At 38.6% G+C, this 18,108-nt stretch overlaps 1 protein-coding gene across 1 annotated transcript in view; it reads right to left on the reverse strand.

Moving 5' to 3' along the window:
* exoc3l4 (exocyst complex component 3-like 4) overlaps positions 1–18,108 on the reverse strand; it is a 34,439-nt gene that overhangs the window by 13,510 nt on the left and 2,821 nt on the right. The window contains exons 3-12 of the mRNA XM_033988043.2: positions 16,291–16,488; positions 15,253–15,354; positions 13,830–14,051; positions 10,262–10,478; positions 9,190–9,591; positions 7,992–8,106; positions 6,371–6,496; positions 4,654–4,754; positions 3,565–3,663; positions 1,670–1,793 (exon numbers count right to left, since the gene is read on the reverse strand). Of these exons, the coding sequence (XP_033843934.1) occupies positions 1,670–1,793; positions 3,565–3,663; positions 4,654–4,754; positions 6,371–6,496; positions 7,992–8,106; positions 9,190–9,591; positions 10,262–10,478; positions 13,830–14,051; positions 15,253–15,354; positions 16,291–16,488 (1,706 nt within the window). The remainder of the gene's footprint in view (positions 1–1,669; positions 1,794–3,564; positions 3,664–4,653; positions 4,755–6,370; positions 6,497–7,991; positions 8,107–9,189; positions 9,592–10,261; positions 10,479–13,829; positions 14,052–15,252; positions 15,355–16,290; positions 16,489–18,108) is intronic.

Consider the following 18,108-nt stretch of genomic DNA (forward strand, 5'->3'; position numbering starts at 1 on the left):
AATATTGCAAGTTTATGGAGCCAGTCCTAAACAAATACTGATCAGGCTCAACATTTGTGGATTTGTGGCTATTTCTGTAAATCTGAACTTTGTGACACTTTTTGTTTCATGTGGAAAGGCCCAGTTATTACAGAGGTATTAACCATAAACCAGGTAAAAAAAAAAAAAAATCTGACAATTAAACAGCAAATTCTGACTCATCTCCAGCTCAGTTTAAACTATAGAGATTTAAGATTAATATTAATATTGTGATGTCAAGCCAACACAAGCTATAGTACAGAAATGGAGAAAATTTTGGCAACACGAGTTTGGGGAACTTTAGGATAAAACTACTCAAAAGTATGCTTCCCTTTGTGCGATTTAGAAATGGAAAGAAAATAAAAAGAAGTTACCGGTACTAGCAAAAGCAGAAGAATACAACTCTGAGATTCCGTATTTCAAAAACCACAGAGCTGTTAAAGAAGAAGTGGACTTTTGCCACATAAAACTCCAGTATTTCTACCTTAATGGAGGCCTGGGCCATATACCAAAAAGAAAAGATGCTTTTTTTTTTTTTTTCCCTTTTTACTGACGCTAACAGGAGGCACTGCTCTGTCTAAGGCTCTGCTACTCAAGTTAGACTTTAATCTGAGTTTTGTTTTAACACAGTCTGATCATAAAGAACTGACTTAGCTGATTTGTGCTGTTAAACAAGTCCCTCTAAAATAACATGACAGTCACAAGCTAGCTAGCATTAGCATTAGCATTAGCTAACAGTTTTTCAGTTAGTCAGTTGTGTGATGATGAACACTCGGATTGATCACAGGCTCCTGAAAATGTGAATCTTGAGTTTTCAGACAATCTAAAAAATGTTTTGGCTTTATTTGCTAATGTGTGAAATATGCCACCAACTACTGAACATTCTTATACAGACATCCATGCAGAACACCCCCGTGTGATGTCACTTTCAAGTATCAATAGGCTCTGATACAAAGTGGCTGTTGTTTGGTGTAACTGTGTTTGGGGGAAATGGTTCCACCCAGATGATGGATGTGTTTTTGGCATAATTTTAGATCTAAATTTTGCTTTGTCACATCAAAAACAAAATTTTTTAAACTTAGGTTGCACAGGTGAAAAGGAAAAGAGTTTAAAATTTGGTTGCCATAGTTGCAAGAGGATGTTAACTCCCTCTCCAGACAAAATGGCGAGCTGTTATGCCGTCCCCGCCATTCTCATCCAGTTTAAATGATCCAGCACATTAAAGAAGAGCTTGTGCTTGAACTTCATTAGACAGATGCACATCACATTTTCATTTGTACCAAAAGGACAACCCAACGTTGCCAAATCCTACACATATCACCAAATAAGAAAATAAAATAGGAGTAAGTAAAACAGTAAGAAGAAGTAAGTACAGATACAGTACTTAGTACAGATACGACGGAGGCAAAAACAGGGCTCGACTGGCAATATGGCACCTTGAAAATAAGTGATTAAAGATTCCTCAAACATGCACAAATCACTCCAAAAATAACTTCCAGAGGGTAAATGAGAAGGAAACAACTGTAATATTGTCCTTTCTGAGAGTTCTGGCATTTTTTTAATCCAGCATTTTACTGGGCAGTATGTGTGAACGAGGCTTTAGAAATGACTGAATCTCAGTCTTCATTAAAATGATAACTGCAGACTTTACCTTCACATTGTCCTTGAACTGGTCCTGCAGCTCCTGGAGAAGTCTGATGTTGAACCACTTTACTTCTTTGGCCAAAGCCTCCACCTCAGAGGGACATGACAGTCTGTAGCCCTCCATGTGCTCCCTGCAAGTAAAACCATTGTAAAATGACTTTATCATATGCTGATTATTATATTCATATGATATTTTGGCAACAGAAATGCATTAAATCTGTCTTTAAATGTATTTAAGTCTTAAAGGTGCAGTATAGTAGTATGACCATACTGCGGAACATTCTCCGTAGAGATAGATTTGTTTTGCACCATACTGTGGAGGATTATAGCCAAAGGTGCCATAAAAATGTCCAAAATGATAATGGCATACTAGTTTAACTAAATAGTGACATATTGTGGCTTTAAGTGTCAGTCAAATGTTACATTTTCTTTACAATGCAAGTTTGTTCAATTTTTCCTTTTGCAACACACAAATGTACATACAGTGTCCTCAAAAATGCATTCGCCATGTTGATATTGATATTTGAACTAAATGTACAACAGTGATCTACTCATCTTTCAACACTGAAAAACATGTGAAAAAAGCACAATATGTCTTGTGTATTTTCCTTCCAGCTCGATATGTTTATACATAAGAAGTGTTCACAGACTCCTGCAGGCCTCTGGAGACTGTGTAAAGTCACTGTGCAGTTTTCTCTCTGGTCCCATCTCTGGTTCTGTAGGAGCAGAGTCTGTTCTATATTTAGCGATGGCAGCTGCAGTATTTTAATGGACAGTTGTGTACTTTCGATTTCAAGTGCTTCTGTGTCTGTGCCCCATTTCCCCTAAAGCACGTGATCAATGCACCCACACAAACTAACCCTAGTGCTGCGAGTGTGAGCAAAGGCACAGTGTTCAGAGCAAACAGGCTAACACTAACACTAACACTAATGCTTTGTCTAATGTGACAAATGAAATGTCATACTTTAGAGGTGACTCATGAACACACCAGCTGAAACCCAGGGCGTTCACAAACTGCTACCTACATGTGCTTTGTCCTACCCCTTTTTAATAAATCCTATAATTCCTTGCTTTGTTTTTTTTGTTTTTGTTTTGTTTTTAAACCTGTGTTGCTTCCCATCACCTTTTCTAATGCCTTTTAGAACTGGCAGGGGAAATAATAAAACAACCCTGCCTCTATGCAGCTTAAAATGTGTGGATAATTGTCCATGTGTGAGTGCCACAGCCTGAGGGGCAGCATGGAGTCATTTACTCCAAGAGAGAAGCAAGTTTTTTAAGCCAAATCTTTGAAGAACTTCACAGAAACCACAACTCCACCTCAAATGCCTCCTTTATAAAGCAGAGAGAGAGACAACAGCGCTGTACTTGTTTTCCTAAAAAAAGAGGAGTCATCAAAGTTTGGACCATATCAAATTACTCGGTTCGATCGAGTTGAATTAATATCATATTGTAAAAGAAATCGCCCCCAACCCGTCAGCGTCTACCTTTATTAGGTGAAAAAAGGAACTGAAAAAACTTGACCAGGTCATCTCCTTCTCACCCTCACATTATCCTCTGGAGTCCTCACATGATGACATGATAATACTGATTGTACTTGTTATAATATAATATCCAATGATAAATTAAACTTCTCCAAAAGTAAACCACGACAAAACAGCAACGCCTAAACCCTGAACAGAACAAGGTGCATTCCCTCCCTTTCAAAAAAGAAAAAGACAACCTTTAAAAGCGATGCTTTTGTGTAGCATCTGCTCTGTGTATTCACCGCCTAAACCACAGAAGATTCACATGAGAGACTGCACCAGTGTGGTAAACACAGCTGCTGTGGTGCATTGTGGGTTGCCATGTGGCTCATGGCCGTCCTGGTGCATTGTGGGTGTGAGAGGAGGTCATGTGACTTACAGTAAAGTGCTGAAGGAGTTGATGTAGGTGATGAGGTATTGAGTCCAGATGGGCTGAGGTTTGAGGACATCACAGTGACGTCTGAACTCCAACTCAAATCTGTGAAGAGGAAAGACAAAAAATTAAAAACATTTACATGACTCAAATAATACTAATCAAATAATAGTACAAAGCAGTGGTACAGTACGACTGAGTGTAAGGGTCACTTAAAAAATACATACGAGAATAAAGTTTTAACATTTTGACATTAAAGTTGTAATTTAATGAGGATAAAGTCGAAACCAGAAAACGTCGAAATTGTACGAGAATAAAGTAATAATTTAATAATGAAAAAAGTCATAATGTTACGAGAAGTGGTAGGCAAAAAAAAGTCAAAATTTAATGATTTAGGGCTTGACACCAAATTAAAATGAACACAGAAGTAACAACAATTTGTCCAGTTGATAGATTTAAACTTCGTCTTTTGCTGTGTAAAAACATAATATTATTCAGATATAAAGGCACCAGCTGTTCACCACCACAATAAAGAATGGCCCTTATTCAAGTTAAAAGATTAAATAAAAACCTGTGTACAATAGATTCAGAGCTTTATATTGCTGGTCTTTGATGAATGTTAAATCATTCCCCCAGTAATGACCCTCCTCTGTGCATAGCTGAGCGCGCCCGGGCAGGACACCCACAGTGCACCTGGAACATCCACGGATAACAGCCACAACATCTGCTGAATCATTTATTTTGCGGTATTTGTTCATTTTGATTCGGCATTGAGCCCTAAATTATTAAATGTCGACTTTTTTGGGCTACAACTTTATTCTTGTAAAATTATGACTTTTTCTGGTTTTGACTTTATTCTCTTTAAATTACAACTTTAATGTCAAAATGTTACAACTTTATTCTCGTAGCCCCCGAATAATGTTTTTTTTTTTTTTTTTAAGTGACCCTTATACTCCGTCGTAGTACAGCAAATTACTCAAGTAAGAGTAAAAAGTATCTAGTTAATGTGTAACTCATGTAGGAGTAAAAGTGTGGGGTCTCCAGGGTTTGTGTGTGAAACAAAACACAACTCCAGGAATATTTTTGTGTGTGTACCTTTTGGGGAAGTGTTTTATCTCCATCAGGCAGCAGCAGGTGACCCTCTGCTCCAGCTCTGGCTCTATGTCTCTGGTCCGGGTCACAAAGCCTTTCACAAGCTGTAGAGTCAAATAACATACAAACATTAGAGCTGTGCTGACATCATGTGGAGAAAACTGGGAACTGCACAACTACAAATAAATCAATATATATCTAGATCAGTGGTTCTTCACCTTGTTGGAGGTACTGAACCCCACCAGTTTCATATGCACATTCACCGAACCCTTCTTTACTGAAAAAAAAAATGTTGTTTTTTTTTCAAATTCAAGATATATGCATGTTTTACTGGTGCACAAAATGAATCGTGCATCCCCAACATCACTGTGTTCAAAGAATAAAGCCAATGCAATGCATGAACTCACAACAAATTACATACATACCTTTTCACAAACATGACCTTTTTCAATACTACCACATTGAAATGATTTTAATTTTTAACCTTATGTATTCCTATAATGAACTTATTGTATTTATGCTATTTATTATTTTTAACATTTTAACACACACCGTAACTCTGCAACCAATTGTGCTTCATGTAAATTCAAACAGCATCTCAAAGCAGAGGCATGGGGCTCTTTAAATATGTTACTGTCATTATGATAATGTGCTTCCGTGGTCCCTCGAAGACGACCAATCAGACCGCAGTTGTCGCCGGGATCCTCCCAGTCAAAGCCGGGGCATTATTCTGGCTGTGTCTCATGCCGTATCTCAATTCACCAAAGTGCCCTTAAATGCAGTTCGAATGGCGCATTTACATTGGGCGGGTATTCGATAGGCACATCAAAGGGTGCATTTGTCGAATTGGGACACGGCCAGCGTCTGGAGACGTTCACAGTCATATGAGTCGGGTGCGTGTCTTGACCTCCGCCGAACCCCTGAGACTGACTCACCGAACCCCTAGGGTTCGATCGAACCCAGGTTAAGAACCACTGATCTAGATAAATACATTTTCATTTGTACTACTGGATTCTTCTCATCTTGGACTGGTTTTGATTGTATCTGGCCCTTTTGTGAAATTCATGGGGCAGCTTTCTGTTTGTAGGCGACATTTGAGGACTATTCATACTTTGCAGCTGATGTCATCAACATTCCCTGCATGTGTGATGCTAACTGTAGGCACTGCTCTGTCTGAAGCTCTGTTAGACATTAGGTTTTTATTTTGACACAATTTAACCAGAAAGAGAGGACTAAGTTAGAATTCTTAAACACGTTTTTCAGTTAGTGACTCTCACTTTTGAGTTGAATTCAAACACTAAACAGGACGATGAGCGCTTGGATTGATAACACGCTCCTGAAAATGTGTTGTTTAAATCCATTTTGTAGTTTGTAGATGTGTGCATTATGTCTCCATGGTAACTGCTGAACATTCCACCATAGAGATACATGTAGAACACCCCCAGCATGATGTAACTACAAAGTATCAATTCACAATTCAAAAGATATATAATTTATATTAGTTTTGAATTTATGGCAATTGCACTATTTTGTCCTCATTCTGAAACCTATGGAAAGGTTTACTACTTATGGGTTACAAGCTACGTTAACGTACTCTATCGTCATAGCAATTAAGCAAACAACTTTTTTTTTTAAAAGGGAAAGGTCCTCACAAAATCCTTCAAATAAAGAAGAAACAATTTAACATAAGCCTGCGGATAAACATCTTAAACATATTTACAGTCCAGATGTCCATGTGCATGTCGGAGATGAGAGCGCCCTCTTCTGTCTCTGGCTCCTTTTGGACGCTCCAGAACTCTTTCTGCTCCAGGTCTGTGATGTTACTCAGAGACACTCGCAGTTGCTCCTTAAGAGACACAGATCAGAGACTAAAATGAATCACATTCCACTTTATAATGAACAATCACTATTTTTGATTCAATATTGTTTTGTCTAATTATAACCAAATATGGCTTTTCCTAAACATAAACCCTGCACTTTAACCTTTGTCGCACTCCTAGAAAAATCAAACCTGGCTGCAAACAGTAGGGGGCAGTATTACTTCACACATTCAGCTCAGCTCTATCAATAAGCAGGGTTTAAGCATGACCCAGCAATTTATTATTATTTATTATTATGTTTGTGCAAGAGGACTATTTTTTATTTGTATGTGATCTGCGAATGTCAGTGTGTACGTATGTGTGGATAGGAGGACGTGAGTATAAGTACAAGGGACTACTTCAAATGCTGCCGGAATATCTCAACTTGCTTGTTCATTATTGACACGGGAACATTTATTACCAGATCACATGACTGTATAAGGTTAAGGACGAGCTGCACCAGAACTGAGATGGAAAAAAAGGGCTTTTGGCTGCTTTACTTCACAAAAATGGAATACACTTCAACAAAAAGCAAAATAGGATATGCTGGAGACACAATCGCAGTTTAATAACCTGGTAACAAACATTTTTACTCACACCTGCAGCTGTTTTTAATGTTTTATATGGACTTATATACTGTATTTTGAACAGTTCGCCCATGAAAAAGAGAGTCCAAGTGCTCTCATTGGGTTCCCCTGTATAAATAAAGATAAAAAAAGAGCGCGCAAAAGACTGGTCCTTTCGTTAAAAGCATACACTGAGAAATCAACGAATATATGAACAGTCAGGAACGAATAAGCATTCTCAATCGTTTACCCCACATGTGTCAAAGTCAAGGCCCGCGGGCCAAATGCGGCCCTCCACATCATTTTATGTGGCCCTCGACAGTGTAAATTAAAAGGCATGATGGTTTTAAAATCTCAATTTATCAGGAAATACGCAGTTACACAGTCATATTTTTACATCTAGGCAAATGCATGTGCAATATTTGTAACTTGAATAAGTAATAAATACAGAAACAGTGAATTAACAAGTTGACAAAGGTAGATTTATTTTACATCTGGCCCTTTGAAAGCAGACATTTTGCCGATGTGGCCCTCGGTGAAAATGTGTTTGACACCCCTGGTTTACCCGTTGCTATGGTGATGCTCACAGCGTAGTTATCATGGACGTATAATAATAAGATCTTATTATAGATCCATGGACAGTGACAACCTGTTGCCGGACTGTCTGTGTGGTTATAGAAAAATAACGCATTAGCATTAGCATTCCCACTGACTTTGGTTTACATGCAAAGACTATGGGGCATGCGTGTCTAGGCTCGTCCAGCACGATTTTGTCTAAACCCAGCATAAAGATAATACCATACTGTGGAACATTCCAGGCAAAGTAATAACATTTCCTGACTGATGTACCCTCCACCAGAAAACACACAAACTGCCCCTTTAGCTTTACTAGAGGGCGCTGTGACACTGCTCTCACCTGGACTTTGGTGCAGTATTTGTCTTTGAGCCGAGATATGAATCCCGGCTCCAGGTCCAGGTCCGTGGACAGGTCTGTCATGTCCACCTGGAAAGACACATGTCCCAGAACCTCACTGCAAAACAAAAAACAAACAAAAAACAAGAGGATTTTCAAAACACATTTCATTCAAAATTACATCATGATGATAAAAGCGACTGAAATGCTGATTTTGACATTGGGATTTTATAGACTCGCACAAACTCATTTTAAGTTCATAATATGCAAGTAAAAATCTGATAATTAAAGTAATCAGATCCCAGACCCAATAATTAGGTTTAATTTCTGATGTGTGCATGAGAGAAAGTACAATAAATTAAAATAACTATATAACAATATTTAACATTTGCTCTTTTTTGCATAATTGTTCTTGTCAAAACCTGCACAGGTGTGAGCTCAATCAGATTACAGATAAGGTCTATGTTTACATGCACACAACAATATTATTATAAATCATATTATTTGATTTGTGGACCCTTTATTATTAAATGACTTGCAAACCACAAAATCACATCTGAGGTTTATGAGTCATTTTATTAAAGGGCCTGTGCCTGATTTTTCCCCATGTATTTGAGCAAAATGTGTGTTCCCTCAGTACAGATGTATTGTATAAGCATCTCTTGATGTCAAAATAAGTCTGCTGTGCTATTTGCTGTTAGCTTCACCGTGATGGTAAAACTCAGCTATGGCCTCTGAGAGTTGTAAAACATGCTTATAAACTTATCGAGGTGAATAATTAGGATGTTCAGAGTGCATAAGATAAGTGAGGAATAACTTTGGACCACAGCAAAGGTCGGAGGATTGATTTCCAGACACTTCACCCACTTTGCCTAGTGTGAATATGGTGAGTGTTTGTGTGTGTTTAAGTGTTGGTGGTCAGAGGGGCCCATGGTGCAGTGGCAGCCTTGCTTCTGTCAGTCTACCCCAGGGCACCTGTGGCTTACCACCACCGAGTATGATGTGAGTGAATAATGACTTCAGTGTAGCCCTTTAAGGGACTTCAATAACCCTGTAAAGGATGATTATTATTATTATTATTATTATTATTATTATTATTAACTTGTTGTTTTTTTTTTGGGGGGGGGGGGGTGGTTACATTTTTAAGAGAATAAAAATTAGGTAGTGCACCGTTGATCTTCCAGTGAATAAATGATCTCACCTCTTGTATCTGTTGAGGATCCAGCTGAGCAGAGCGAGTATGTCCTTTACTTCTGTGGTCTGCGTCTCCAGTCTCATCACGTGCTGTCCCAACACTCTGTTATAACTCTTCACATATTCACTAAACACCTTAAAGCTGCGTGGGTAGGACCACCTCAGCTCCCTCCTCACCACCTCCAAGTCCGAGACCACCGTTTTACCCAGAATCCCCAAGTGCACCGCCAGCCAGGACTGGTTCTGGTCCTGGGTGGTCAGTTGGACCTGGGCCACTTTGGTCCTGACTCCATCTTGGATGGCAGACTTCCAGATGTCCACCCAGCTCTCATGGAAATCACCCAGATCTGAGGCCCGTCGCTCCTCCTCCTGAATGATCCGAGCCACGAATTCAAGCAACTTCTTATTTCTGTGTCAAGACAGTGGAGATGTTTAAGTCAACTTAAAATAGTCAGAGTTTGACAAAGCAGGAAGAACATTCATTGTCCACATGTTTTAACTTTAAGTGCAAATGACCGGGTTTTATTAGTTTGGTGGGATAGTAACTGGGTAAATACTTTTTGCATCAGTCAAAAGTTGAACAAAAATCCATTCAAAATTTAGAAACAATTTCAATGAATACAGGCATTGTATAACCTGCTCCAAGCATTTTAAATTGGAATTATAAATATTATTAATCGATATGTCCTGAGAATGACTTTAACGTGCCATTTTCCACAGCACTATTGGAAATGGCAAACTCAATTATTTCCATAATCACACAAGCAGTTTTTCAAGTAAATGTTTTGGGGGAAAAATATTAGTAATAACAGTGCATTAGATCTATATAGTGCTTTTTGGACACTCAAATGCATTAAACAATCAGTCTAAATAAGTGCTACTACTATACATGTATATGACTTTAGCGATCAAAGTAGTTTAAAAAGCCTGAATTAGACAGAGTATAAAACCTTAAGCAAAATTTAGATTTTGCCTTGAAGTAGACCAACTTGTCTTGGTCTATATCTAATAAAATGAACATAACAAATGTATATACAACATTCTATGAAACCTGACACAGTCATTAGAACATATGGTACCTGGCGGGCAGAGAGTTGGAGTCGCGTACAATGGTGCAGACTTTGGCTTTGAGCTCTGTGTACAGCAGGTTTAAATCCTTCTCTTTTTTGGACAGATTCACAGAGCCACAGGCTCCACTTTGAGACACTTCAGTTTGAAACTCCACACGCAGAGCCAACAAGTTCATGTAGGCCTCCTCCAAAACCTCGTTCTCGATCAGCTTATTAATCTGCATCACTGAGACAGAAAACAACAAATCAATAATACAACCACTTGCTCTCATCTGAAACTAAGATTGTTTACACACTCCCATAATGAAGTTTGATGTAAAAGAACATTCACTCCAACAGTCACTTTCTGATTCACATTAAAAGTCTACTCCGAGAACACCTGAAATAGGAGGTCTAGAGGTGGCTCCTCTCTCTGGAGTGGGATGAGTGTTGTGTGAACACGACCAACCTCAGGCCGACCTACACGGTCTGTGGTGACAGGGCTTGGAATTTGATAAAGTGCACGGATCATGTCTATTTATACGAATGGATGCTGCAGAGTTTGGATCAGCTTAACATCAGCAACACATCTCCTGCCTCTGTCTGCGCAGGTTAGCATTAGTCTGTCTGCGCAGGTTAGCATTAGTCTGTCTGCACAGGTTAGCATTAGTCTGTCTGCGCAGGTTAGCATTAGTCTGTCTGCGCAGGTTAGCCTGGGTGTGTCATTTAAAAAGCTTTCTCTCTGCTGTCACCAGTGAATGACATCACAGGTGAACAAAAGGACGACCACTACAGCACCAGGGAAAAGATCATGTTCATGTGTGTTCACGGGGATCTGACCCTTTCAGTTTGTGAAAAAGCTTTATGAAAAGTACATACACTTTAAACCAGGGCCTTTTCCTTCATTTTCCTACATAAAACGATCTTGTGTTATATTGACTTTGTGAACTGTGGGTGAGTGAGAACGAGATGTCTATCTGTCCCGGGACTGTTGACAAAACACAGGAGCTGAGACACAGGGACGCAGGGACAGGACTCACATGACATCATTACACTCTGTTCTACTGAATATTGAGCCACTGTATTGAGTCTGATTCTGATGTAGGAATGGCAAAGATGTTGAAAAAGAGATTAAAAGAGGTGGTCAAAGTTAAAGCTGTGATATGCAACTTTTTTGTAAATGATTTATTTTGTGTTTTCCCCCAGTGAGTAAAACTGTCACAATAATCGTTATATCAAGTTTTCAATATATGGAAGCTGGAACAATATATTTTGTGGCTCAAGATTTATCGTGAGTACTCTTTTTTTGTAAAAGTGGGGAGATTTGGGGAATTTTTGGTGTAATATGATCAGATTTGAGCTGTAGAGAGGTCAATCTGTCCCTTTCATGGCTAATTATTGGTACATCCTGCTATTTGCTGCAGCTCATGTGTTTTAATGAAACTGTCTATTTGAAATGGTTTACAGGGATTATCTTGGATTATTTAAATCTTTATTACTGGCATAAAGTAGTTTCAATATTATTGTTTATTGCAATATTTCTCTGTAGTGACATATCGTGCTTCAAAATGTGTTATCATGACAGGTTTGTCAAAGCAGCATTCTGTGACAAAATGATCTTTCTGCAGTTTACAAGTGGAGAACAATTGAAAAGCACTAAGTTTGAAAAAGGAATCTCTCCAACGATGTAACTTTTCTGACACAGGAATTCAAAGAGGGGCTATTACACTTCTGTGGGGGTATTGTTTTTGATACTCTGAGTCTCTCCTCCCTTTGCTCTCAGTGCTAAGTCACCCCCCCTTTAGAGCACTATCACAACACAATCCATGTGCATCCCACTAAAGAAAGTACTACACATCACATCAGGTTTGTCAAGATGTAGTGTACAGTTTTGTATCATGTTTTTGTATATTTATGGAAAATTGTCATGTGGGAGCATGGGTGACGGATCACACAATTGTAAAGAGCAACCTGTCTGTGGCAAAGTGTTGTGTTTCTTTAAGCCATGTGTCAGTATATACAGCATATTTATACCACACACATAAGAAATACATGAATCAGGAAACCCGCTTAGACCCTTTAAAGGAGCATGAGGCCAAAACACTTCTTGGGACAGAGGATAAGCAGTTTGTCTAATGTGCATCAGACAGCGGACACAGAGCACGGTGCACTGAAGCCTGAGGTTAATTGGATAAGATAGAATTGAACTAAGATTTAAAGACTGGGACTAAGAGGTCTGCACCAGAACTCAGTCTGACAAAGTATAAATGAGGTAAAACACTGTAAGTCAGTGCTTCTCAATTATTTTCTATCATGCCTCCCCCCCTATAAAGAAGAAACATTGTTGAACTGATTGAACCATTTGATACTGAAAAAAGAAAAGAAAATGTAATGAAATTTAATTAAATATAAAAAAAATAAAATAATAATAATAATAATAATAATAATAATAATAATAATAATAATAATAATAATAATAAACACCAAATGAATACATTCAAATTAAATAAATATCAAATTAAAACAAGCAATTTGGTACGCCACCTTATATGATGCTAACAGTGCTCGCTGGTTTAAGTGACACAAAGCGTGATGATTGTTGGCAATATTTGACACGTTTACGCTGAAAAACTCCAGTGTCTTATCAGCGTGACTGAGGTGTAATGAGGTGGCGCCTTAACTTATTTGGCTTCATACTGTCCGCTGACAACATTTTCAGACACAGCAGACACCGGTCTGTCCTCGTGTCCCACCGGAGTCACGGTGAAGCCAAGTGCTAAATACGCTTCATCAGACTGCCTCGTCTTACTTTTCGTGTGACTTTCGCGCGTCTCATTACCTCCGTCTATCTCCGACTTTCTTTTCATCCCTGTTAAAATGTTTTCCATAGTGAATCTTTAGCAAAAGTGTCTCTTGCTCACTGTCCTGTGTCATGATCTGTTCGCTCTCTCCTGTTCTTTGCTGTACGCGCCGCTCTTTCCTGTACGCGCTGTCTACAGTACTACAGTGTCATACACGGAGTCATACGCGCCCCCCCGGCATCTGACCCCACTATTTGAGAGCCACTGCTGTAAATAAACATTTCCATAACAAGCGTACTTTACTAGTTTCATAAATTGACTTAGGTCATAATGAACAAATATGATGATTATACAATTAAGAGCTTAGGAAACAGTGTATTAATTACGTAGTTATTAAGCCTGAATCATTCTAAATTTCCAGGTTAGGTTTTTTGTAGATTTAATTTTACCTTGGTCCACATCAGGAAAAAAATCCAAATTCAAAACATTCAACTCAAACAGATCCATTTATATTGCAGTGGGGTCTGTGGAGTATAAAACTGCCTGTATTTTGTTCTGTACTTTGTTAAGGGTTCGACTAGTGCCCAGGAGAGATCACTAGATTACTCAAACATGCATGGCCGACATTTAAAACCTCTTCAGACATGTTTTTGATGAGGGAACAACGTTATAATATTGTAGAAAGCTCCAAAAAGACACAATTTTGCACAGTATTCTGTCTTTAACTAAAGTAAAATGAGTCTAACTTGTTTATACGCACTTTAATAACAGTTTATCTTGCAGCAGGTTTAAATTACCAGACAGCGGCGTGTGGGGCAGCTCGGGCAGAGTGTACATCTCGTCCACCTCCTCGTTTCCAGGCTCTTCGTCTTCTCTCTCCTCTTCCTCATCGACCTTCGTCTCGTCCTTCGTCTCTTCCTTCGTCTCTGTCACATCTTTCCTCTCCTTCTTTGTCCCAAATAAACTACGCCTGATCTGAGCCCCTCTCTGCAGCAGCGAGTTAGAGCCCAAGTTTGGATCTGGGAAAAGAAATTTAAGAATGCACAAATATAGGTACGTTTCTTTTACTATAACAAAAAAATTCCAAAGATCCAGTGGTTGTTTTTGTCCTGAGCAGGAATTTTCAAGCAGGAAGACTGTGGGTGTTTCCCAAGCGTCGGGATCCTTCCTCTTAGATTCTACTGTGTCACGTGACCATGTTCAAATTTGACGTGTTTAAAATGTGGATATTATAATAAAAACTCTTTTTTTTTTCTTTGGCAGATAATTTTTGAAGATTTCTACAACACCTCCATTCATAAGTACTAATTAAGTATTCTAATAATGGTCAGATAATTATTAATAGTACACTGACTCCGCCCACACTATGTGCAGGAGGAAACAGGAGGTTTTATGACCTTCTCTGTCAAGATAAATAAAAAGTGAAATTATTTGTTCACAATAACTTCAGAAAGTGATGTCATTATTCAGCCTTTAACCTTATTCCACCCTGTTGACTTCTGCCCCTAAATTCAACTAAATCGAGCTTTCTTCATGGTAATACTTCCGGTTAAGTGGGAATCTCATTCATTTCAATGGAAAATTTGAGAAAAGTTCTGCTGGTAAAATATAATATAAAGTAAGTTGATTTATATAAATGTGGCCAACAAATCAACACTGCAGTGATTCTCTGGGAGGCTTTAAAACAGATTTGTAGTCTCTAGAAAAGTACATTATTCAGACCTATATGATTATTTTATTTGTCCTGAGTTCTGTCTCTCTCTTCTCTTTCTCTCCCTTTATCTCCCTTTGTCTCTCTCTCTCCTTCTCTCCCTCTGTCTCTCTTCCCTCTCTTTCCCTCTGTCTCTCTCTCCTCTATCTCTCCCTCTGTCTCTCTCTCTCCTTCTCTCCCTCTGTCTCTTTCTCTCTCTCTCTCTTCCCTCTCTCTCCCTCTCTCCTCCTCTGTCTCTCTTCCCTCTCTCTCTGTCTTTCTCTCTCTCTCCATCTGTCTCTCTCTCCCTCTGTCTCTCTCTCTCCCTCTGTCTCTCTCTCTCTCCCTCTGTCTCTCCCTCCCTCTGTCTCTCTCTCTCAATCTGTCTCTCTCTCCCTCTGTCTCCTGTTTCTCTCTCTCCCTGTCTCTCTCTTTCTCCTCTTTCTTTCTCTCTGTCTCTCCTCTCTCTCTCTCTCCATCTGTCTCTTTCTCTCTCTGTGTGTGGATGAGTGTGTCAGAGTACTTCAGACCTGTACTTGAGCGTGACAGTCCTTTGGTCTTTGGAGATGGAGAGTCCAGATCATTTTTTTGGAAAAAGGTCACGTTCTTCAAAGGAGACACAGCACTGGGACCTGACACGAGCAAAACAGAATAAAGAGCAGGACCAGGAACTTAGAGCAGCTCTGAAATACATTTATGTTTGAAAAGAATAAATAATGACAGTCTAAGAGTATATATTATGTCCGTGAACTGAAAAGTACATTTTTATTTGTCACTTTTTCACCACTGTCAATAATAAATAATAAGTGTGACAATTTTAGAAGCAAAATTCACTCATAAAGAGGAATAGTTTATTAAGAACAATTCAGGTTAATTCCCTAAACCACATGTGTCAAACTCAAGGCCCGCGGGCAAAATGTGGCCCTCCGCATCATTTTATGTGGCCCTCAACAGGGTAAATTAAAGGTATGATAGTCTTAAAATGTAATTTTATCATGAGATACACAGTTACAAAGCCATATTTTTACATCTAGGCAAATACATGTGCAATATTTGTAACTTGAATAAGTAATAAATACAGAAACAGTTAATTAAAAAGTTAAAAAGTAGTTAGATTTATTTTACATCTGGCCCTTTGAGAGCAGCCATTTTGCTGATGTGGCCCTTGGTGAAAATGTGGTTGACGCCCCTGCCCTAAACCTTTAATAAAAGAGGGAGTATTTTACTTTTATGGGGTATTAACTGCTAACACATCACATATTCAGATCTTTCATTGTTTTGAAAATGCTGTATTTACCAAAAACAACATGTTTATAAGTTTCACTTTCATTTTTGATGCCCGGAGTCTCTCATCCCCCCCTTCAAAGGGGTCACCCCCCCCTTCAAAGCATATTTTGGATTTTGCACAATACTACCACTTTAAGTAGTTATTCTTTCATTATGAAGTAAGTCTTTAGAAAGTGTGATTTCATAGATTTCACTGCTGTTTGTTCATGGTGTCAATAATTGTGAATAATCATTAAATGTTTCTTTTCATAATAATAAAAGGCATAAATATGAAAACTTACTTGGAGAAGGCGGCGGACATGTTGGATCCCCGTTGACCTTTGACCCTTTATTGAGCGGGGACAGAGGACTTTTTGCAGCGGCTTTTCTGATGCTCGTCCTTAAAGTTTTCACCATCCCGAGAGGAGTTTTACTGTTACTGCGCACGGACACACGGTCTTCATCAACTGAGTCCATACTTTCACCCGAAGGACAGCTCTCTAAAGTCAGGTACAAGAGAGAAAGAGAAGAGAGGAGAGAGGGAGGAGAGAAGTGAATGCTGTTTACAGTCAATAAAAGCTCCTACGTATTTAGCTTCATGTCAACAAATGGAAAAAACATGACTTTAACTAAGATTTGACTTGTGTGTAGGGCTGTGAAAAGTATCGAAAGTCAAATACTAATCAATACTGAAACTAGTATCAAAAGTAGATACTCATTTGAAGAGATTTTGATACCTTTCCTGAATAGTTTTAGAATGATGTCTCTCTGTATCTTTCACAAGTATAAGACACATAGACTAGTTTACACCATGGACCACTATGAACCTACTGCACACTGAGGGATTACACACATATAACACACATGGGAATATACAAATTTGATGTTGACAATCACATTCTATTGTCTATGTAAACAGTTGTTTTTTTTTACTATTATTGTGGTGTAGGAATCGGTATCCTTAGAATTGAAATCAAGTTTGAAATTTTATTATCATGACAATACTAATATACAGGTAAATGTAATACATGAATAGGTGGTAAAAGGCAAAGTTAAATCTGTCAACTGGACAAAACATTCAAGGAGTGAAGACATTTGGCTGCTCATCCAAGAAACCTCTTCAGTTCTGGCCAGATTACTGCTGGACACTGACTTATATCTGTCTGAAGGGAGGAGCTAACTACACTAAAACTGTAAACAGCTATTGTTTACAGTCTCAGCCTTAATGGCCCTATTCAACCTTTAATGGCCCTACTGGCTCGCCCTATTGTTCTCTTTGATGAAAATATAGATGCATATAACACATATAAAGTAAAAAAGTAAAACTATATTCATTTGTTATATTTCTTGCACATTCTACTTTTTTTTTTGTCTTTTTTTTTTTTTTTTTTACAAATAAAGTAACTAAACACATGTACTACATTTTGAGGGAAAAAATTCCAGTACTAGGGCTGAGCTAAACAAATTCTTGGTCGACTGAAAACATGTCCTGCTAAAGGATTAGTCGACTAATAAGAGGACGTGGAAAAAGATCAAAAACTCTATCTGACCCAAACTGCACTCACAAGACGACACCTGCAGGGCGAGTTCATCCAAAAAATACTATTTATGCAGGAAAAAAAGTATGTGGTGTTACAACCCAGCTCAGCTAGGGAAAGGGGCAGTGACAAATTAAGATAGAAAATTGTAAAACTAAAGTTATAATTTATTTAAAAGGAGTGCTCACGTAAAAACTAACAAAAAGAGGCTATTAACATAGAAGTTTTCAATGTATAATTTAAATACAGCTAACAAAACAAAAGTACACAAATTATAATAACATAAAACAAACCAGTCTCAGAACTAACCGAAGATCTATGAGTGTCTCAAGTACAAAGTCAGAGTTACAAGAATCACACAGACACAGAACAAAAGCAGCAGGCTGTTCCTGACAGAACCCAGAGTCCAGCAGAGGCAGGGGGCGGGTCCTTTTAAGGTGTGGCAGCTGCAGGTGAAGGCCCAGGAGTGGCCAGGCTCTAGCTCAGGGGTGGGCAAACTTTCTGACACACGAGCCACAGTGGGTTCTAAAATTTGACAGAGGGACGGGCCAGGATATATACATATGTTTATATTACATTACA

This window comes from Periophthalmus magnuspinnatus, chromosome 22, assembly GCF_009829125.3.
Source record: "Periophthalmus magnuspinnatus isolate fPerMag1 chromosome 22, fPerMag1.2.pri, whole genome shotgun sequence".
NCBI classification, from domain to species: Eukaryota; Metazoa; Chordata; class Actinopteri; order Gobiiformes; family Gobiidae; genus Periophthalmus; species Periophthalmus magnuspinnatus.